At 33.3% G+C, this 24547-nt stretch overlaps 2 protein-coding genes and 1 long non-coding RNA gene across 3 annotated transcripts; all 3 read left to right on the forward strand.

Moving 5' to 3' along the window:
• The first annotated feature begins 4017 nt into the window (after window positions 1-4017).
• LOC128041373 (uncharacterized) lies at window positions 4018-7194 on the forward strand. Its single transcript, XR_008196368.1, has 3 exons — window positions 4018-5041; window positions 6992-7054; window positions 7129-7194. It is a non-coding gene; the product is annotated as an uncharacterized LOC128041373 (long non-coding RNA).
• A 347-nt stretch (window positions 7195-7541) lies between these two features.
• Window positions 7542-15198, forward strand: LOC105770105 (leucine-rich repeat receptor protein kinase HPCA1). The gene is made up of 19 exons (XM_012591160.2): window positions 7542-7930; window positions 8453-8573; window positions 8662-8733; window positions 8942-9016; window positions 9126-9197; window positions 9411-9575; window positions 9676-9750; window positions 9995-10066; window positions 10174-10245; window positions 10352-10420; window positions 10610-10684; window positions 10944-11015; window positions 11134-11271; window positions 11434-11924; window positions 12016-12171; window positions 12255-12391; window positions 13272-13491; window positions 13904-14139; window positions 14511-15198. The coding sequence occupies exons 1-19, from the start codon at window positions 7849-7851 to the stop codon at window positions 14988-14990; spliced, it is 2880 nt and encodes a 959-aa protein (XP_012446614.1). The 5' UTR covers window positions 7542-7848; the 3' UTR covers window positions 14991-15198.
• A 5365-nt stretch (window positions 15199-20563) lies between these two features.
• LOC105770814 (uncharacterized) lies at window positions 20564-23018 on the forward strand. The gene is made up of 5 exons (XM_012592168.2): window positions 20564-21114; window positions 21224-21503; window positions 21882-22040; window positions 22146-22295; window positions 22774-23018. The coding sequence occupies exons 1-5, from the start codon at window positions 21077-21079 to the stop codon at window positions 22882-22884; spliced, it is 738 nt and encodes a 245-aa protein (XP_012447622.1). The 5' UTR covers window positions 20564-21076; the 3' UTR covers window positions 22885-23018.
• Window positions 23019-24547: the final 1529 nt, after the last annotated feature.

Consider the following 24547-nt stretch of genomic DNA (forward strand, 5'->3'; position numbering starts at 1 on the left):
GTGATATAGTGAATTGAAAACAGAAAGTGAAATATGTTGTAATTACATGGATTATATGAGTTATATACTTATGAATTGAATATGAAATGGATAATGCCATTGTTTAAATGAAATGTGAATCAAATTGTGGAAAGCTATTTTATATAGCAAGTATGAGAATTGGGATATTTGTGAAACAAATGAAATATGATAGCAAGTATAAGTTGAGTATAGTATGAAATGATACGCTATTATGTATGAATTTAAAAAATTGGCATATGGTAGTTGTGATTTATAAATATTAATATGTGTCTATATTTCAATTATACATTTATAATCTTTTGTCTTTAAATATTCGGATTATAGAAATACCACTGAGTTTTACTCAGCGTACGGTTTTGTTTTTCTGTGTGCAGGTTAGGTACTTAACTTTTGATCGTCGATTCAACATTCAACAACGATCCCGAACTCAAATATGGTGATGTTTATCTTTTGTGTCGGCATGTACCTAGAATGTTTAAGTAATAATTATTTTGTGGATGGATTGTAAATAATGTTATAAGTGTAATGTTAGTTTGGTATATACATATAAATATGTGTTTGTGTTTGAAGCCATATTATGGCATGGTAAATTGAACTAAAATCTAGATAGGTACATATGAATTTAAGTTGATGTTTAAGTGCTCATGAACTAGGCAAAATAAATTGAATTTGGTATGTTTATAATTTGGATTTGAATGATGCTTTGATGATATGAATTGGGGATATAAATGTGGTACCAATGAGAGTACATTGGTTAGGCACCTAGGATGATTGTTTTGACATGATTTGATTGTGTTTTGAACTGGTTAAACGAATGGTTTTTGAGTTGTTTAATGTCCAAGCTTGCAGGGAATGGTAAATTATTGTTTAAGGCACCTTTTAGGTCCACATGGCCAGGCACATGGGTGTATGACTTGGCTGTGTGAGACACATGGCTAATACACGGGTGTGTGAGGCCATTTCAAAGGGTACACGGCCTGAGACACGGGCGTGTGGCTTGGCCATGTAACCCAAGTCAGAGAGTTACACGAGCACAGACACGGGCTGGGACACGGCCGTTTGTCTCTACTTTGAATGCCCATACTAACCAGATATACGGGTGTGTGACTTGGCCGTGTGAGTCACACGACCGTGTGAACCCTGCAGCTAAGTTTTTTTTAACTTTTTCTAAAATTTTTTTTAAATATTTCCGATTTAGTCTCAAATCGTTTCTAAAGTGCTTTCAAACCCTCAAAGACTTAACATGAGATTCTATACATGTTAATGATGAATCATTTTATGATTTTTTTAAATGTTTGAAATAAATGATTAGATTATAATTACTCGGTAATGTCCTGAAACCCTATTCTGATGACGGATAAGGGTTAAGGGTGTTACAGATTACAAACATAATGAGTTGATGTTGTGGACATTGTCATCCCAGGCTGAATGGGGAGTGCTCTTGTTGATACGAGGGCATATGATTTGTTTATATATGAGAAATTTGAGGGTAAACTTGGTCTCTCAATTAGCAAATCGACTAAGAAAATCAGTACTATAAATTTCAAAAAGGTCCCAGCTGTGGGAGTAGCACAAGATGTTGTGCTATAGATCAATTAGTGGAAAGGAAAGAAAGACTTCGAGGTAATTTATTTAGATGGTTATGACTTTGTTCTTGGCTTAAATTTCCTTGACAAGATTAATGCTTTGTTGGTTTCTTTTTCTGATTGCATATGTATCTTGGACACTTGCCAACGACAATTCGTTGTGTCGGTGAGTCGTGTTAAGATAGGTGGAACCGAGGTATTATCAGCAATCCAATTAGCCGATGATGTTCATTGTGTTAAGAACATTGACTTGGTAGATTGAAGTGTTAATGAGACCCCCTTGGGAATGCTAGAGATGTGACAAACTGATGTGAAGCCTGTTGAGTTATCAGTGGGGCTACCATCTATAAGAGAGGTGAGTTGTGCATCAAACTTTTGTGGGAAAAGTAGTGATGCAAACTAGGCAGTTAAACATAGTAAATGTTATGAGTAAGGTACATCTTAAACACTTTCCTGCGTTTTTCATTATAACTTGCCATTGGCTTAGCAAAGACATAGGGACTCTTTTAGAGTTTTGAAATGGGTAAGCTGTAGGGTTTATAAATTGGAGTTAGTGACAATATTCAAAGTTAACTTAGTGTTCAATGTGGGCATGTCTAAGCCTATTTGTGATGATCAAGGGGATCCCAATTGAGGCAAGTCACAATGGGGGCAAGTAAGAGTGGTGGGCTTTTGCAAACGAGATGTACAAATGATAGAAACAGTTTGAGTTAGATGACGACAAAGACCTAAGTTGAGACAAATGTTTCGAAGGGCGAAACTACCTAACAAAAAGAATGTTTGGGAACTAGCCTAGACGTCGTGACAGTTCTGAGACGAGTTAGACCAATGTCATTCTGAGGACACGATGAGGGCATCGCGAGAATGGGTGAGGGAGAATGTCACGGGGTCGTGAGTTGAAGCCTGTGACGAATGTACATAGAACGTCCGTTGGTGATTAATTGATTAAATAGAGCTCATTTGATCCACTTGAATTGATCCAATTTGTGGAACATATGAAGAAACTCATCTATTTAAAGCCTTGGTGGCCCGGTAGAACACTCCAGTAAGAGTGGAGTTACCATGATGAATATTGTAAATCCTAGGGGATAATATTGTATAGAGTTTAAATATCTTAGTACTGTCATATTGTAGATAAACTTCGATCTCGACTGTCAATGTAATTTAAACTGTACCATTGGAATTGGGGGAGCTCAACTATGAATAGAGGTATTTGCCCTCATTTGTAATCACACAGTTGTAATTGTTCAAAGTAATAGAAACACTTCAAGAGCATTTACTCAATCATTTTGGTGTGCTTGGTTTTCTTATGGTTTTTCTGTTCGTTTTTTGCTTATTCGCTTGAAAGTTTGCTTTTTATTTTATTTTTATGATTCAGATAATTTTCTTTATAAATACTCGCTTTCAGACTTGAATAAATTTAAAGCTAGCATATTGCGAAATTGAAATTTTAACACGTGACATTCTTATGCTCCTCATGCTGTGAGAGATTTTTTAGCTAGTGATGCTAATTTCGCAAACCGTGTTTCGTGGACTTCTGCTACTTGCAGATTAGAGCGGGAAAGGCCATTTTATTTTCTAAGAAAATACTTATATTAAAAAAGATATTTTATTATTAAAAATAATTAACAATTAGTATTCCAATAATTTTAACAACGATATATCTTATTTATATATATAAAATTAAAAATAAAAATTTATAAGTATACACTCATGAATAAAAAGAATACAAACCCACAAATTGGTTAATAAACAAATACAAGTCAACGATATTATGCGATTAAATCTATCAAATTATACAATCACATAACAATATTAAACCAAAAACTTATTAAACCGTGCATTTGAACTTTATAAATTTAGAATTTTAGAATCAATTAGCACCTCTCGTATGTATATATTATTTTGTGTATTAAATAACATTTACAACCCCATGCGAATGTTTAACATCACCCATCAACGACATTATAAATTATTAAGTAAACATACGTATATTATTTGAGGTTTACGCATGTACTTATGTTTACAACTTGAGAATTTAATAATGGATTAAATCAACATAATGTCAAAATGAAATGCATTTTCTAATAAGTATTCGACGTCACCATAAGCCAAAAGTCATTTTCATCTTATATCAATAACACAAGGCATAGCATTGACATATATACTGATATATAAATAAATTAATCTAATCGCATAAAATGAATAAACAAAAGCAAAATGATGTACCAATAGTCCAAAAATTTGGGCCGTATTCCTTGTTGAAACTGGGCTTCACTAGTGGTTGGGCTTCTCCTCACCAGGTCAGGTCGGGCCTGGTCTGCTCCTGTTGAGCTCCACGCGGATTGTTCAAAGAAAGTGTTATTCTCTCTCACCTGCCATTTTGTTCACAGCAGATCATCTTTTTGAATAAAAGAATCCTTTCTTTTTTCTTTGTTGAAACTTTCATCGCTCTTTCTTTAAGTCAAAATACATCCTTTCTCGGTTCTATTTCTTTGCTTCATTTCCATTATCCTTTCAGCGAGTTTAGAGATGGAGAATGGGGGACTTCGGTGAGGGTATTGTTCGATGTAGGATGTTAGAGGACGATGGAAGGTTGATCCTAGTCAAAAGTCAGGTAGCGAGTGTGTGACGGAGAGGGTTACGGGTGATAGAAGGAAACTGAAGGGTTGGTTTGGATCAAGGGTATGTTAAAATGGAGGGCAGGCTTGCTTGTGGCTTAGCTGAAAGTGTTGGGAGGATGGTGCAATTAATGGCGGCTTCAAGCAAAGATGGAAGGTGTCGTATGGATTCAAAGGTGAAGGGAGGCTTTGGTTAGTGATAGAAAACACAACTCAAACAAGAATTACAAGATAAACACGTTGTTTATAAGCAGCTTATTTACTTACAACAAAAGCTGTTGAAAAATAGCTGTTTTATGGTAAGCAATTGCAGGAATAGTTTAAATTGTTGCATGGACCCTTGGATGTTGCATTTCCAAGAATTTCAACAAAGTCAACTAGCTCAAGAGGGAGAATAGACACCCAACTTCGACCGTAACCGAAAGAGGCAGCTGAAAATGGTTTGGTAAGAATGTGATTCACCTGAACAGATCCATCCTGATCAGACTTCTGGTGGGTGTCAGGGATGAATTTGAGCTAGAGGGTAGGTGCACATGTTGGCCAAATTGAAAACATAATTTATTAAATTGCATACGCTGAGAAATATAAAATTTGTCATTGCTATTAAGACACTTATAGTCATGATAAGAAGAACTGTACCCAAGAAATGTGCAATGCTATGACCGAAAGGTAAATTTGTGTTGATTAAAGGTATGTGTCAGAAGAAAACATTGGCGCCGCAAAGACAGGGAAAATTATAGTTTGGCTTGCTGTCAAAGAGCTTATCATAGGGGGAATTTCCATCAAGAATCTTCATGGCAACCTATTAATGAGGTATGTAGCAGAACAAAAGGCATGTAAAATTTAGTGGGATGGAAGCTTGGGCTAAAAGAGTAAGACTAAGTTCCATATATAATATACCTGTGATTATACTTTAGTACTTAATAAGAAGACAATGAACCGTAAAATAAGTAAAGAAAATACCAAAATAAAAGAGAGAACAGAAACCGAAACTCTCCACCCTAATTGGATTGCAATTCTTTCAGCTTACCCCCTAGTTGCCATTTGGCTGGCTTATGAAAAGTAATCATACCTGCTATAGGCTTTATTCATAATGAGCTCCTTCAAGGTTCCTAATGTTTTTTTTTCCCTTTACTTTTCTTTTTGATGAGCTGGATCAATTCTGAAAATAATATGATGTTATCATTTGTCTCCCACCCGTGAAAGCATTTTGGAAATGAAAGATAATTGCACTTAAAACTGGTTTCAATTGACGAACCAAGATATTTGCATTTTGCTTGAATGGAGGAAATTTAGGCAAGCATCTGTCACCAACGGTTCAACAATATCCCAATTGTGCTGAAAAAAATACGACTGATTTGTTACCCGATCCTGGAATTTTCAACGGACCTATTTTAAACATAGCATCATTGACTTCCTCCTTAGAAAGGGATTGGGAGAAGAGGTGCCTCATCTCGTTAGGGACTTTTGGTACATTTAGTTCACGAATTTTTTTTTCCAAATTATTTGTATCAACTATTTTAGGACCATTGCAAATTCTTTGAAAATAATTGATGAAACAATTTGATACGTCTTTTTGTTCTTTTAAAATTTTATCCTCTTCATTTTTAGTCACAGAATGTATATTTCTAATCATTCTTTTATTGACGACAAGGTGAAAAATATCTAATATTTTTCTCGCATTTGATGATTCGGTTTGCGCTTAACATCTATTCAAGTTCAAGGACATCCTCACGTTTCAACCTTAAAACTTCCCCATACCTTAGTGAATTCTCATCCTAGAGGTTCTCTTGTGCTGCTTCCAATTGTTTTTATTTTTATTTTGAGAGAGAATATTTCCAATTTCTTTGAATAACCATTGTTTTCTCACGAGAATATTTTCTATGGCATAATCTTTATTTTAAAAATTTATGGTATAAATATTTAAATCATATAATTAAAGCTAAATTCATTTTGTTATTTATTTAATATTTAGCATACTTTTCAATTTAATCGCTTGATCCAAGTTCAACCAATCAAATTCTTTAAACTCATTAGAATTTGGTCCACCCACACAATGTAGACCGAGTATTATTTTATTGCAAGTTTTAACGTTGAATGTTTAGTTTATTAAACAACTACAGAGGATAATAAATATTCTTTTTCTCAAACCTAGGTTATTCACGGGGGTCTCAACATCCCGCGAAAGCTATAATAAATATTACTAAAATTTAGAAAATTATATGTCTAAAATATAAATACATCAAATTAAGAGTATTAAATAAATAAAATTATATATTGCGATGTTGTATATTAATGATTTTGATTTAGTTTAATGCATAATTTGATATTCGAGTTTGATACTTCTTTTTACCAAAAATAAAAATATGTCAAATTTAAGTATCAAATGACACATCAATTTTTATTTTTAATATTTTATATAAAATTTTAAAGGATAAATATCAAAATTATATATGATATTTGACGAATGCGTAATGTCATATGTGAATTTTGATTTGTATAATTTTATACATCGACACCATTTTACGTTGACATAATATAGAAACAAATAATTATATTATTTTAATATAAAATAAATAAATTTATTTATTTAAACATGTACAATTAAATCAAAATTAAAATTTCATGTGTATATATAAATCACAATTCAAATTTCATAATTGTACTAAATTAAAATTCATATATCAAAATATAAAATTTATCCTAATTTTAAATAAACAAAATTTGTTGTTATAGGTATTAATTTATTTATTTTTGCTACAGCTCCATGGTTTGAAGTCATAAGCCTCTTTGATAGTCAATCTCAGCTCAGCCCACCACTGATAGGTATTGCCGACGCGTTTCTTACATCATAGCATCATTGATCATCGACAGGGCCATTGTGTTTGAAAATTCTGCAGGGAAGAAGACGAACGATGAATCCAACGCAAGCGAGAGCGGCTGAATAATTTAAAGCTCGGAGTCTAAAGAGCTTAAATAATTAGCGGTAGGTTTGATTCTTTTCATCAAGTCTTTATAATTTATAAAAAGTTAAAAGTCATTGCTACTTTCTCTGTGTTGCTTTCTTGTTTTGAATGTTTCTTTGAAAACGACATTTATATCATAGGAGATTGGATGTTACATTTTTTTCCCAATGACTTCGACTTTTTTTTGCTTTGTTTTTAAGTAAGAAGCAATGGACTTGCATGTTTCAATATATCATACAAATTCAATTGGCGGGCTCCAGCTATTTTGTAACAAAACAAACCATCCTGTGGTACTAAGCTTTTTCTTGATCTCATCTATTCAAGTCCTAGCTAAACAACATTGACTTTGGCATCGTTTACCTCTGTTGCATGTAGCAATAAAGGGACATGAAAGGCCAAGATTTTTATTCTAATCCCACTGGGACTATTTGCAACTTTTTTAGATCCATTCAAAGTAGTTCATATCTTACCTTTTCTTCTTTTTACCATATAGATTATGTTCTCATTTGAATATAAGGAAGTTGCTTCATGAATTGCGAATTGGTTGATGTCAAATGGATGTTGTTCTATGTTATGCAAATTTAGAAACAGAAACCAAATAATTTCCTGGTCTTTTACTCTTGAACTCTCTGAAGCCTTTGGTTGATCTCGCAAATGGGTTCAGCCGTTTGGTTATTTTTGGTAGTGGTTCTTTTTCATATCTATATCGTTGCAGCTGAAACAGACCCTGATGATAGTAAGTTTGCCTCTAATCACTACTTATTTTGTTTTCTTATAGCGTAGTTTCTGTTGGTTCTTTTGGTTTGATTTGGAAATATGTGATTGATTATCTATACATGCTAACCAAGTTTCTTAACTAGCAAAGATGATATTTTCGTGAAGATTAGTGGTTAAGTCGAGCAGATGAGGATATAGGATCACTTATGTTCGCCTAAATGCCAATATTATTCTTCCTTTGCTTGCAAATAGACTCAGAACTGAATCAAGGAAGTTAGTCAAACCTTTTGGGATGGTGAGGGGTTTTTCTAATTTTATGAGAATGGTTTTGACTCTAAATGTTTGAAGCCTTGCAGTTTTTTGGTCTGGGCTCTGGGGTCTACCCGTTGAAGAATCCACTATCATAAGATGTCTATGTCTGATTTAAATTAACAAATCTATTTGTATTCCTCCAATTTCATGGAAATATATGTCAAATGATTTGGAATTGCTACCTCAGAATTGAGCTTTGGTTCTGATCAAAGGGGAACTGTTTGTGCAGATAGTTCGCTAAGAGCTGTCATGAGTGAGTGGAAAAATGTACCATCTAATTGGGGGAGAGGGGATCCTTGTGATGATAAATGGGTTGGAATTGGGTGCACTGGTTCACGTGTGACCTCACTGTAAGTCGTTGGTGCTTCCACTTTTAAAAATATTGTTTAGCTTGGGTCTTCCAGCTTTGTGATCTTCCTAACATCTTTTCTGTTTCAGAAATCTGCCAAACATGAAATTGGAGGGACGGCTGGTAGGAGATATATTCTTCCTATCTGAGTTAAAAGAATTGTAGGTCCTTTTGCCTACTACCTGCTTCTTCTTTTGTTTTTGGATACAAGGGATGTGCTAATTCTTGTAGACCCACAAATAAAATTAAATTTTGTTTCTTTCATTTCTTTCAATGAATGCTATATCCATTTTTTTGTGAATTAGTTAGATGCAGTAGTGTTCACGGTTATGGTTAGTATAACATCTTTGATTTGGCTTCATTTTTCAGGGATCTATCTTACAACAAAGGTCTCAGGGGAATTCTTCCACCAGCGGTTCAAAACTTAAAGAAGCTAGAAAACTTGTAAGGGGATCTATTTCCTGACAAAGCATCAACGGGAAGCAAATTTCTTTATGCATTTTTCTTAAAAGATCTTTTTTTTTTCTGTTTAACTTTTTTTCCTGAATGGCAGAATCTTGGTTGGTTGTGGTTTCTCCGGTCAGATTCCCGATACAATAGGATCTTTGCCGCAGCTGAGGATCCTGTAAGAATTTGATCTTCAATACTTATTCCTCTAAAGTGACTAACAATTTCATTTGGATTCTTTCCATGCATTATTAGTATTAAGTGAAGGACATAACCTTGGTAAAACTTCTATTTGAGGCTCCCTGATTGTTGGCTGTATAATGTTTTCTATTTATTATTCTTTTACATCTATTAATCAGATTACTTTCATGCTGGCCAATATTCCCTGCAGATCTCTAAATTCTAATGCCTTCTCTGGGAATATTCCACCATCCATTGGTAATTTATCAACTCTTAATTGGTTAGATATGGCTGACAACCAACTTGAAGGAGAAATTCCAGTCTCGAACGGATCCACTACACCAGGGCTTGACTGGTTGATTCATACCAAGCACTTGTATGTCATTTTTCTTTGTATTTTATGTATGTTTAGATGGGTTTTTTTTTGCCAATATTCTATTTCTTCATATAGTAATGATGTTCTCCATTATCGACAGCCATTTCGGGTTGAATAAACTCTCTGGTCCAATTCCAAGAAAACTTTTCAGTTCAGATATGACTCTGATACATGTGTAAGTTCTATTTGGTTTTCTATCAAGTAGTTTCAGCAACTAGAGAAAAAGGCACATTTTCAGGACAAATTTCTTCTATAAATGTTGATTTCTCTGTCAGCAGTCCATGCATAATAGGGTACTTCATATTTGACGCCATCCTTTCAAAGGAGAGAGGGACATAAATTTTTTCTCTCGTTTCTGCTCCTTCTGCATTCATTAACTGTGTACATTTGAAACAATTGATTTCTCATCTCTGTGCCAGGCTGTTTGAAAACAACATGCTCTCTGGGCCTCTTCCTTTGACCCTTGGGCTTGTGAAAACTCTGGAGGTGGTGTGAGTATCTAGACCAAGTACTTGATTGACTTAATGTCAAGGTTTTAGATGGAAGATTATTTTGTACCGGGTTTTTGACAATTAATAAATTTATTGTGTTGGTACAGGCGCTTTGACAACAATTCACTAGAGGGGGATCTTCCATTGAATCTCAACAACCTTACAAGAGTTCAAGATCTGTAAGCTATGAGCATAAAAAGCTGATAGTTTTCTGCACTTGTTTATGGAGGTCAGAAGGGAACTATTATCCTCTCTTAATTGAGACCATTTGGTGTTAATTTTCAGGTATTTGTCCAACAACAAGCTGACTGGGCCTCTGCCTAACCTTACTGGCATGAGCAGCTTGAACACGTTGTAAGTACAAATGCTTTAATGAGTATTTAGTCTTCTCAAACTGCACTTGTCGTCTTATTTTTGTTCCTTGCATATGTTTAGGTGTATCCGAGTGATATTTGGCTTATCAATTATCATGGTCGTCTTGTTTAATAACAGTAGATATTTTTATTATCATTGCTAATCTTTGTTCTATTGCATAATGTGCAGATACTTGAGTAATAATAGTTTTGATTCATCAGATGTTCCTTCATGGTTTCCGACCCTGCTGTCCTTAACAACATTGTATTTCCTCTCTCTCAGCCTCTTGTTCTTCATCTACTGACAAAGATGCATGAAAGTTAACTGAAGATTGAAATCATATTAATTGTTTCAAGTGTAGAACAAAAATTCTTTTAAGCATTTCCACCATTTTCTCTTAAAATTATATTAGTCTAAAGAATGCTTAAAGATAGTGCTTGTCTGGGAATTGTAACATTAAAACTTTCGTTCTCACTAGTATTTTTCTGTAGTTGGGAGAGTAATCAATTCATTTGTGTGGCAGAATGATGGAAAGTACTCAACTTAAAGGTCAAATTCCTGCCTCATTCTTTAATCTTCCACAATTGCAGACTGTGTAAGTATGCTTGACCTTACACATTGTACTGGAAAATGAGGATCCCAAACAAAAAATTGTCACATTTAGGAAATGATCATTGGACTTTTTCCCCCTTTTTCTGTTATACTGTTGACAGGGTACTAAAACAAAATGAACTTGATGGTTCCTTTGATATTGGCCCAAGCTTTAGCAACCAGCTGCAGATCATAAATTTGCAGGGTAATTCCATTACGAGTTTCAATAACACTGGCGGACCTATCAGTTTTGACATAGTGTAAGCTGGAATCATTTAGTGTATCTTTTATTTGCTGAATTACTAGGCTTATATTCTTACACGCCTTGGAAGCTGGATTATCTGTAGATAGATATAGTTGATGTTAAAGATTATTAGTATACCTTTTGACATCACTGAAGTTCTTTCTGCCAATTTCTGCAGACTTGTAGACAATCCAGTGTGCCAGGAGACAGGAGCAGGAGCAAACGATTACTGTAGCTTACCCCAACCAGACTCCTCGTCTGTGTATACAACCGCTCCAATGAACTGTGTTCCTAATTCATGTGGTTCTGGTCAAATTTCCAGCCCCAGATGCATATGCGCGTATCCATATACAGGAACACTACAATTCAGAGGCCTTTACTTCTCGAACTTGCGAAATGGAACTCCATATGAAAGTCTTGAACAGAATTTGACACAGTTCTTCCGGTTCCCTGAATTACTTGTGGATACTGTTTCACTAAGTAATCCACGGATGGATCAACATCTGTATCTTCTTTTGGACCTTTATTTATTTCCATATGGCCAAGATAGGTTCAATACATCTGGAATTTCGAAGATTGCATCTGCCTTTAGCAGTCAGGATTACAAGCCGCCTGAACAGTACTTTGGACCTTATGTTTTCACTGGTGCTGAATATGAGTACTTTTCTGGTAATGCATATGCAATAGAACTAAAATGAATACAAAAATTTCTATTTATTTAGATTCATTTTTTTCCATGCATATGTGCTATATCATCTAGATGGACCTGCACACTCAAACAAATCAAGTGCTGGCATCGCAATAGGAGCAGCAGTTGGTGCTTCAGTGCTTTTTATACTATTAGTGGTTGCTGGGATTTATGCTTATCGTCAGAGGAAGAGAGCAGACAGAGCAACCAAAGAGAGCAACCCTTTTGGTATGATAATTCTTTCATTTAGTCCTTTCCTGTTTGATTGTATGGAATATCTGAGGTACTGATCCTCCTCCATGAAAACATAGCACACTGGGATCCTAAGAAGAGCAGTGGTAGCATTCCTCAGTTAAAAGGAGCAAGATGCTTCTCTTTTGAAGAGCTTAAGAAGTACACCAAAAAATTTTCAGAAGCCAATGATATTGGATCGGGGGGTTATGGAAAGGTTTGTTTTGACTCGTATTCTCTCTGCATTGCATATATGCTTATCAAAAACATGCATGCTAGAGGTGGTCTCACATGCACTGTTTCACATCATGTGCAAGACATATTGAAATTTGTAACTTATTGCGAATCGTGATCAAGACAACAGAGAATACGGTCAAATAGGCACATTTATGGGCGCATGATTTCAAAAAATATAATGAAGTATATATATCTGAAAGAAATAGTCATTTTATTCTATGTTGCTCTTCATTTTTTTGAAGTATTTGTGTCCAATAACTGACACATGGGTATGGGAATATAACCTTTAAGGGTTATCCAAATACATTGAATTTTTTTGAAAAATCTAACCATATTTTATGGTTACACCAAGTCGAGTAACATAGGTTTTATTCATTGTTTTATTTGAGGCCCCCCTTTTGCACACAGTGTTTGCACTGAACTTTTTAGCTCTCACCTTAATGAACGGATTTTTTTTTTGGCCAGAATGGAAGTTTGAAATAGATTACAAAGTTATTATTCAAAAAACCTGGGGGAAAGACAAGGAGACGATAACCTAACAGATAACTACTGGTTGCGTACAAAGAGATATTAACACAGAATAAAACTTTAGTGTCATTTGTTTGCTTCAAGACCATGCAGAAATTAGATAATTTATGCGTTCCTTTTCAATTTTCATGAATGCATTGTGTTCATAAGAATTTACATGCAGCATATTGATCTCAACCATGAAACACGGAGATACTGTATTAGTTTGCCATGAATTGAGAACTTTTCTGAATAAACCAAAAGACTTTTTTCTGGATACTTATTTATTTAGCATGATCATTGTGAGTTATAAAATTAATTTTCCAAATAATTTAGAATTTCCTTATTTACAGGTTTATAGAGGAACTCTACCCACTGGGGAGCTAGTTGCCATCAAACGAGCTCAGCAAGGATCAATGCAGGGTGGGCTTGAATTCAAAACAGAGATTGAGCTTCTATCTAGAGTTCATCATAAAAATGTTGTTAGTCTATTGGGATTTTGCTTTGAGCGAGGTGAACAAATGCTAGTATATGAGTATATTCCTAATGGCTCACTTAGTGACAGTTTGTCAGGTATCTTCCTCTATTTCCCCACTTTATTCATCCAAATTGGATTACATTATCAATAATTAACCGGCATGTTACAGTGTCCTTAACACACAAAGAAATGAAAGATATATTTACATATATTTGATGAGCTACACTAAACTGCTGGTGTAAGAGGAAGAGAAACAATATAGCCCCAGTGCTCCTTTAGTTTGAACTTTCAACCATTGTCACTATCATATCTTATATAAGACTCTCTCTCATAGCAAAGAATTTCACATTATAAGCTCAGTAATGAAAAGCATTCATCGTTATCCCTAATGGTGATTTTACTTGTTAAAATCCAGTTTATTTCTTAATAAGCATCTTTACTTACATCCAAAGCTTTTTCTTCACTCATGGGTTTACTTATTTTAAAAATAACATTATAATAATGCAGGGAAGTCAGGAATCAGATTGGACTGGCCCAGGCGACTGAAAATAGCCCTTGGTGCAGCTAAAGGTGTGGCATACCTTCACGAGCTTGCAAATCCCCCCATTATTCACAGGGACATCAAATCCACTAACATCTTATTAGATGAACGCTTAAATGCTAAAGTTGCTGATTTTGGTCTCTCCAAACCTATGGGTGACAGTGAGAAAGGTCATGTTAGCACTCAAGTGAAGGGTACGATGGTGAGTTCTTCCATGCATCTATTCATGCATACTATACAGCCCTTATAATGGTAGAAACTTGAGCACCAAGACCAGCTGTTGCCAATATTGCTCAGGCACAAGGGTCAGCTGGTGCAGATAGTCCTCTTTTTGTGGTGATCTTTAGTTTATTTTCCTTTCATGGTAAATGCTGATATTCTCTCGGTCTCTCCTCCTAGACCATCCCTTCCTTCATAGACGCTGAATTCATTCATTAATACATTTGAGTGTTTGCTGCAACCATAGTAATTTTACTGCACGAAATTGATTGACTTTTGGATAAGGTGGTTACTGATGATTCTAAAATGCTGATAGTATGCAGAGTTCTAAGTATTATTTTATTGATGTTGCAGGGTTATTTGGATCCTGAATATTATATGACCCAACAGTTGACTGAGAAGAGCGATGTTTATAGCTTTGGAGTGCTGATGCTGGAAATAATAACCGCGAGAAGACCGATAGAGCGAGGGAAATACATAGTAAGGGAGATGAGAATGTCGATGGACAAAACGAAAAGCTTGTATAACCTCCAACAGATTCTTGATCCAGCCATTGGTTTTGGTACATCGTCCAAAGGCTTGGAAAGGTTTGTAGAACTGGCAATGAGATGTGTAGAAGAATCAGGGGCTGACAGGCCTACCATGGGTGAAGTGGTGAAGGAGATTGAAAACATTATGCAGATGGATGGCATGAATCCGAATGCAGAATCGGCATCAAGTTCAGCAACTTACGAGGATGCAACAAAGGGAGCTGATCTCCATCCGTACGATAACGAGTCTTTTGCTTACAGTGGAGCCTTCCCTCACTCAGCTGCCAAGATAGAGCCCCATTAAATGTGGGTTTCTTTTACTATGTTTTGTTAGCAATGAACTTAGTAATAGTGAGAGCTGCTTCTGTGTTTTTTTTTTTTTCCCTTCCACTGAATGGCGACTTACAAACTCAATCATGTGGGATCTTATTGTTATTTGTTGGATATTATGATGTAACTCTTATTAGAAAGAATTCTTTTTATGTAAATAGGTAATGCGACTGTTGATTCAATTGCTTTAGCATATAATTATTTTATCCAAATGCATTTAATCCGAATTATTTATGAAATCCTTTAGTTGTTAGGATTAGTGAATGTAAAGTAGAGAAGTGGTGATGGTGGAGACGATAGATATTGTCTCAATAATTACCCTTCATATGGTGTAAAGGAAGGCAACAATTTAACTTTATTCTTTTCATAATTAACAATCTCATGGATCTCTTCCCTTATCCTCTTAATCATTGTTTAGCTATGGGTGGCTCCCTTGGGATTTTGATTAACTTTTTTTTTTCTTTTCCTCTAAATAATGGACATTGATATACCTCAACCTCTTTTTCTTTTCCCCCTTCACTTTTGAGTTGCACCACCTTTCCAATAACCCAGGTTGAGTAGGGATCAGATACTAGTGGTTAGGTGTTTAAATTTTTTTAATGTCTATATAACTACTTTAAAACTTAAATTCTGCTTTCTCATTAATTTGAATCTTATTATCCAATTCAAATTTAATTTAAATAATAGTTATATTAAATATCTAGATTCATTAAGTATTCAAATAACTAAAAGTTAAAACAGATAATGGATTTAGATATTCAAATCCAAATCTATTATTTGCAATAGTATATTAAATTGAATAATACCAATAAATGTTAGATATAATGGGAAGGTACATTATATTCTTAAAAAGAAAATACGGATTCGAATCTTGGAGATGACTATTAAAAAGATAACTATGAATTCTAAACACAAATTATAAAACGGATATAAAATATATATATATGAATAGTAAAAATAAATTGAATATATGCAAACATGTAAATCTCCATATTTTTTAAGTAAATCTGTATAAAAGAAATTGTAACACCCCTAATCCATATCTGTCGTCGAAACATGGTTACGGAGCATTACCGGAATATACGGAACAAATACAGATATTTCATATTATTTAACATTCATGTCAGAAATTATTCATAAAGTCCCTTATATGAGCTCTCGAGGCCCAAAAAATACATTAGAAACAAGTCGGGACTAAACCGGGTACTCAGAGAATTTTTCGCAAAATTTCAAAATTTTTCCAAGGTACAAGGGACACGCGCCCGTGTGGTCAGGCCGTGTGGGCATTCAAAATAAGGCACACGGCCGTGTCCAAGCTCGTGTTCGTACCCGTGTAACTCTCTAACTTGAGTCATATGGCCAAGTCACATGCCCGTGTCTCTGCCCGTGTGGACAAAATAAGGCCATTTCCAAACTATATTTCTCACCCATTTGGACTTCCACCTACACTAACATTTTAACACATTCAAAAGCCAATCCAAGACATTTGAACTAACCAAAATCAAATCATAAACATGTCATATATCCTCATTTCTCATCATTCAAATTTACCATATTAATGAAAACATCTATTTGCTTACTTATTCCAATTATACTATCCCATCTCATACATCAATATGCCTATAACTTATCCATCACTCAACCACATCAAACACAACAAACATGAAGAAGCCACACAAATATATACTTAACAAAAGTATGTCCAACTCAAGCCATTCCAATGACTATTTATAACCAAAACACATATTTGCAATCAATGACCCAATTAAACCTATACATGCCATTATACCAAAATTTAGTTTGTTATGTATACCAAAATGAGCTGAAGGATAGTGTGATGATGCTCCGATCAGCTTCCAACCACTTCGAGTTTCTGAATTATTATAAAACTGGAAAAATAATATAGAGTAAGCATATTATGCTTAGTAAGTTCGTATAATGGGAAAGTAACTTACCATTCATTTATATTTAAAGTAAGCATATTATGCTTAGTAAGTTCGTATAATGGGAAATTAACTTACCATTCATTTATATTTAAAGTAAGCATGCAAAATTCATCCAAAGAAAATTTGGCAATTTTCCTAAACACATATAATCTCAAGAAACATGTTAGTCACATACTTCATGTGAATATCAAGAATCAAAGATGAGCTCATCATGTAAAATTTTCATATACATATGCTTTCCACATCATATATATTAACATGTACATTTCCATAATAATTCATCTCAAATTCAGATTATTCCATGTCAGAATTTTGTCCGTTAAATTTATTAGAAATATAGATGGATACACAGGTAGTACACTTGAAGTGAACAAACTGTAATTTGTCAATTCATATTCAGGAGTGCTCGTTAAAGCACATAATCGAGAAACCTTCTCTTGAGCCATATAACAGGAAGCTCATATGAGCCATTATCGGGAAGCTTATCCGGGCTGTATAGCGGGAAGCTCATAAGAGCCATAATTAGGAAGCTTATGCGAGCCAATAATGGGTAGCTCCAAAGAGCCATTAATCAATAAGCTCCAGATAGCTATATATCGGGAAGTTCAAGCGAGTCATATCGGGAAGCTTCTGAGAGCCACTAATTAGGAAGCTCACAAAGAGCCTTTAATCGGGAAGTTCACGAAGAGCCATATAACGGGATGCTCATAAGAGCTGTGGTGTGTCTACAACACATGCAGAATCACAACCGATCAGAATGCTCCGAATAGCTATTATCGGGAAGCTCGCAAGAACCATATAACAGGAAGCTTGAGAAGGCTAATAACAGGACGCTCTTTCGATCTGTGGTGTGTCCGCAACCTATGCAGGACCACAACCAATACAGAGAATCCTGTATCCATCGAATTTCATTTATTCAAACGGGACTTAACATTTATCAAGCTTTGTCGGATATGCAATTAGTTTTATATATATGATATTTATACAATTCACATGTACTACATTCAATTCAAATATATAAATACACACAATTTAGTTATATGAACTTACCTTGACAAGTGTTCATTGATTTGTTGTCTACTAATCCGACACTTTCTCTTTTCCTCGATCTAATTTCGTATTTTGTCTATCCGGATCTAATTAAGCCAAGTAAGCTTGCTTGAGTTCTCTTCTCTTAGCTAGGGTTTCCATGTATTTAATTTTGGGAAAGATGATATAAATGATGATATTTTGTTTTATTTTATTATTTATCATCTTTATTTTCTATCTTTCCAATTTTGTCATTTTCTTTTCTTAATTTTCCATGGATGAATCCTCATATTTATCTACTAACTCTTCTTAATGGTCTATTTGCCATATAAGGACCTCAAATTTTGAATTTCATAGTTATTTGATACTTATAGCTACTAGAATTCAACTTTTGCATTTTATGCAATTTGGTCCTTTTATCAATTAAACATGTAATCGGTAAAATTTCTTAACAAAATTTTTATACGATATTCCTATTATATGGTAGACCATAAAATGATTTTAAAATAATTTTTCTTACGAACTTAGATTTATAGTCTCGAAACCACTACTGTTACAAAAGTTGTGATTTGATATTAGACGCTGGTCCCAACAAAGCTTTATGATTTCATATGCTCTGCTTTACGTTTCTCATTGATGCTTCTTCACATGCATGTGTAGGATGTAAAATTTAAAAAAAATCATAATTGTCTGATATGCACCGTTTGACATTCTATTTTTGTTCTTTCCGAAATTCACTGACAATGTGTTTGATGTTCTTTCTTTGTTTAGGATTTCGCTGTCTTGCAAGATGGTCTCCTCTATGCTTTATTATTATATCTCTACCGTTCGATTGTGCTGCAAATATTATACATCTTTCAAATTTCTCATTAGGATTTTAATTTATAAGGCAAAATAAAATATAGTAATATTTCTCATTAAGATCAATTTCAAGTTATATGCAATGAATTTGTTAAATATATAAAATACACTCAAGCTATAATGTATGAGGTGGATTGCTTGGTTCATAAGTAACATCATACTCTAACAGCTTTTATTAAATATTCTATATGGAGAAATCATTAACTACGCGTTTTTAAAACAGATATATAATGTTAATTTCATAACCGGAAGCTTATATTTTCAAGGACTTCGTCATTGAAGCAGTACTGCAAATATAAACAAAATTTTATATAAAATAATCTTTCTTTTATAAAAAAAAGGGGTTAATTTCACCAAATATCCTCAAATTAGGGCTTAAATTTTAAATTTGTTTTAAAACTTTAAAACATTTTGATTGAATCCTTAAAACATTAAGATTGTATTCCATTAGCCTAATATCAACTTGGGCGTTAGATATCATATTACATTACAAAATTCATTATTTGAAAGTCCTCACAATATTAGTATTGGATTAGCTTAGTGATTATATTATGTATTAAATGTTAAGTTAAATATATGAGTCAAAATTTAAAAGATGTATGTTATTTGTCACATAGAAAACTTAAAATTGGTCTGTTACACTATATTTTTAGAAAAAAGCCAGTGTCAAAATTATAATGCCGTAGGTATACATATATTTAAAATGTACTCCTGATATGTTTTAGACAAAATTAGAATAAATATTAACAAACACGTACAATTTTGGATGTCTCCTGTAAAAGATTTTAATTTTAATTATTATATTGATAATAAAGTCATATTCTACATATCGATAGTATAAATCTAGGTATATATAGAGATAGATAAAAGGAAAATCAGTCTGCATATTGATTCGATAATATACACTCACTTTGGATTAAATATGATAGCTAATTTTGGATACCCTCATTGATTGATTTGAAAAGGATCTCCACTGTCTTGTAAAAGGATCTTCTCACCCACTATTCCAAAAGTAGTCCACCTTTATCACTTTAAGTTTAAAGTTAATAATTGTTCAAAATATTTATATACGTAAATAATGAAAATTTTCACTATTTTAAAATTAATTATTGGTTTGATGGGTGTATCGGTGATAATGGTTTGAGTAGATTTTTAATTTTTTTGGAATTAATTTATCTTTTCTTTTAAAGATTATAATTTAAATTATTTCTTAAATTGTTTGTGATTTGTAATATTTTACATAGATTTTCATTAGAGTTTATAAAAGATTAAGATTAAATATTTAGATAATTTAAGAAATGAAAATTAAAACTGAATCGATATTTATTTTATTATTTAAAATAAATATTTTATATTTATATTAATAAAATAATTTAAAATTTTAAAATACCATATTATTATTTAAAGTTATGAAAATAACTTTAAAATTTTATAAAATAATGTTCAAAAACCATAAAATAAACCAAAAAAAAATATTATCGACAATTCGAAAATTCATGCAGAATGATTATCACCCACATAAACGACTTGTGACAAATTTGTCCCATCGATGTTTTGAATAGGAAACATAAAACTCGGGAGTGTCACGTGACTGGGGACCTCTTCTTGACTCCAACCAAACAAGAGGCGTTTTAGACACTCAAAAAGAAATAAATTCCGAGTTAATTTGATTATCTATAGCATCCCTTAAGACTTGGAAAATAATACAAGGCATAATTAAGCTTGCACCACCATTCTTTAATTAGCTAGCCAGCTCCCCATTGACCTGCCATTGGTTTTTAGTCCGTTTCTCATTTCTATATGTTGTTTTTCCAAAAGCTACGAACACTCCATGTGCATCGTCTTCACAACCCCTTGCTGCTTGTTACTGTTCTGCCACTACAGAATCTTCTTTTATCTATTTTTAGAGAGAGAGAGAGAGGCGTGCACTCTAATCATGGACCTTCTTCTGCCACTTCATCATGTGCTTCAATCACCCTCTCCCCACTTCCACCATTATTTTACAATCTTCACCTTACCTTCGTAATCATTTCTTTTAAGGGAAAAAAAATTGTGGATTGCTAACATTCAAATTTCAACAATGCTGCTATACCTCACTTTTCAAACAACTTCGCATCAATTCATTTTTGCGTGTATATATCATCATCTGCCTTTCTCCACCTCTTAGTTTGATTCTTTCAATTACCAAAAAAAGGAACTACATCAAAATTTGGAAACCTTGCAAATGAAAAGCAGCCCTGCAGCTTGCGGCCAGCAATCTTGGTAAAATCCCTACTGATATCTCGTCTTTCCGTTTTGAAACTATACATATTTATGTGCAATATGTCTCATCTATTTCTTCCTTTTCTTTTTTTTTTTTGGTTGTCGAAAGGTCCATCAGCGACGACTCACTAAGAAGATACGTCCAATATGCAAGCGAAAGCTGCATACAGGAGTTGTTAATGTCGGCTTCGGTCTCGGTTTCACCAGCTTCAGAGACGGACAAGTTGGGGAATCGCAGTGATGGATGGAAGGTTCTGACCCTTGAAAACGGAGTGGAGATATCGAAGCGCAGGTCTGGATCGCTTCACATGTTCCGTAGCCGCTGGGTCCTCAGATCTGTCTCGCCCCAGCAGTTCATCACCGTCGCCAACGCCATAGATGCTGCCAAGGTGATCCTTCATTTGCTGCATGCTCAACCTTTGATTTTTTTCTTTAATTTGGTTTAGTTTAGATTAGATGTCTTTATTGGGTGGAAAAGGAAATTTTGTCTGCAAATGCAAGCACTGCCCTGCCTATTGTTTTATTTGGAATATATTCTCCAATATATGTGATGTGGTTGATTTCCCCTACAAGAGGATTTACACGAATCCAGAAGACAATACAAAAAAGTTAAAGAAATATTTTAACTTCTACTATTTAACGAAAAAATGGCTTGCCGTTTCCTATATTTTCATCCTTTCTCTAAATTGAGGTTATTATATATTTTTTATGACTATATATAGTATATTATTGCTTCAAAATTAATAATTTTATTGTTGTGTGAACAGCAATGGGACAGTGAGCTTGTAGAAGGCAGATATATTAAAGATCTTGAAGATAACTTGAGCATTATTCGTCTTAGGTTTGGAGACAACTCAAAGCCTTTGTTTAGAAAAAGAGAATTCATAGTGTACGAGCGACGTGAGACCATGGAAGATGGCACTCTGGTATATATATACATAAGTTTTATTCTACTTTTAAAATTTTTAATTAATGAACATTCAAAACTGAGACTGGTTCACAGATTAATTGGGAATTAATTAAGTTTGCAGGTTGTAGCAGTGGCCTCACTGCCCAAGGAAATTGCTGCAGGTTTGCTTCCACAGCAAAATAATGCAATTAGAGGCTTTTTGCTGCAATCAGGATGGGTCGTCGAAAAGCTTGAAGATATAAACTCCTGTATTGTTACTTACGTTGTTCAGGTAATATACACACGCGCGCGAGGAATTCACTAACAATTGCATTTTCTGTTTTATTAATATAGATAATGCAGGTTGAGTTTTAAGTATATTAACGTGCTTCAACTCTATAAAGAAATTTACAAGTTTATTGGAGGTACATCATATAAATTAGATATTGTCTTAAACTTTCGATTAAGGACAACACTTAACTTGTTTGATGTATCTCTCGATTTGTGCTTTCAATAGAGTCAAGACAATTACTACATGAAATTACACTCTTTTTTTTTCTTTAAATATATGAAAAGAAACTTTAAAAATTAACAGGTATGTATTAAATATGCACTTATGTTTGACATTTAACGTCAAATCCAAATAACATATTGTGCATTCAGCAAAAAGGAGACTTGAAAAATTACTACTATCTTTTATTCTTTGAAGACCAATATATATTTGGGAAATGCTGGTATTTGATGGTTGTTAATTGTGATGTAATGTGCAGTTGGATCCTGCAGGATGGCTTCCCAAGTGGTTTGTGAATCGGCTTAACACCAAGCTAGTTATGATCATTGAAGACCTTAGGAAATTGGTTCAAACCACTGCACCACATTGATCCTATAGCTAGTGGTGGAAAGAAAGAACAGAGTGCTATTATTATATATGATGCCGATTATATAATTTCAACTTGCTACTCTGTTATGATATCTCAGTTTTACTTTCTAATATACTCAAATTTACATGATAAAAGCTGAGAAAATTTAAAGTGCTCGAACTTATTATATTTTTACATTGATAATAATATTAATACCAATCGAACTAAGATTTTATCGACAAAATTTGAAAATTTTATTAAAAGTGTTTAATAAAATTTTAAATTGAACTACTATAACATATATCTAAGTATATTTAAATTCATGTCTTCCTAAATGTTTCAAATTAGAATTCCGTAAATTTAGAATTTTATTGAAAGTTAATGACATCAAACACTTGGTGAATTGATATCCAGATACTCTTGAATGCAAATAAGAATCCTCACAAATTTGTAAACTTAATTTGGGCAATCCGTGAGTTGTTTTTTTGCCTCCTCGTCTATCATGTTAGAAATTTGCAATTTTCAAAATATTTGTCCTGAATGCGATAAGACCCGATACATGGTAGTTTTGTTTATGGACAATGAGTTTCTACCCTAAAATATGATTTACCAAATGTGTTTTTATGAAAGTAGTCTATTTTCCTTTACATTATTTATAAAAATATAATTTATAGTGCAATTTATTTGGTTTTATTCTAAATAAAATGTATACACATTAAATAATTATTATTAAATTTTATTTTAATATATGTAATATTATCGTACCGCATAATTTTATTTAGCTAACATGACAAATATATATGATTATTATAAAATTGCTACCCGTGCACACGGGTTTGCTTTCATTGTTAAAAATGCTTAATAATAATTAAAATTCAAACCTATTAGATAAAATAAATAAAATCCATGAATTGTCTTAATTATCATACATTTTTAATATCATTTTAAATACTAATCATTTAATATATTAATTAAAATATAAAATTGAATATGAAAAAAAGGAGAGAAGACCACAGGTAAGGTATGTAAGATATATGATAAGTGCACACAGTAGCTTAAGTAGATAATAATGAGACAATATTAGGCATATAAACTAGTTTGCTCATCAAGGCTTCTGGCTCCAACTTTAGCAAGCTGGTGTGATTCCAAATTACTCTCTTCATATATTAACAAGCCACAGACTGAGACACTTAAAAAGAAAATTTTGTATCAATTACTTCCATTTTTCTTGTTAGACTAGTATCGCTCAGAGCTACAGCTTTAACTCGATTATTTCCTAATAATTGATATACCTCACAAGTTACATTAATTTGTTGACTGGCGATATCTTGACCCTTAATTACTAAGGCATTATAAATATTAGGCATCTTGTCCGGAAAAAAAGGCTACATCCAATACTGGATCGATGATTTGAGAAATACACCCCAAATTTTTTTTTTCAAGTGTAGAAACTCCTGAAACAGAAATACTTGAATTTATTTTCATAATATAATAAAGTGAAATATGTCATCCTTCGATACTATTCAAAAATTTATCATAAAAATTAAAATAAAATAAAAGAAACTCAAACAATCCAATCAATTAACCATCCATTCAAGTTAAAAACACACACACAAAAAAAACACCCAGTAATTCAATAACATGAATCTAGAAAAGAAAAGAAAGAGGAAATTTTTGGTTTAAT

Source organism: Gossypium raimondii, chromosome 5 (assembly GCF_025698545.1).
Source record: "Gossypium raimondii isolate GPD5lz chromosome 5, ASM2569854v1, whole genome shotgun sequence".
NCBI lineage: Eukaryota > Viridiplantae > Streptophyta > Magnoliopsida > Malvales > Malvaceae > Gossypium > Gossypium raimondii.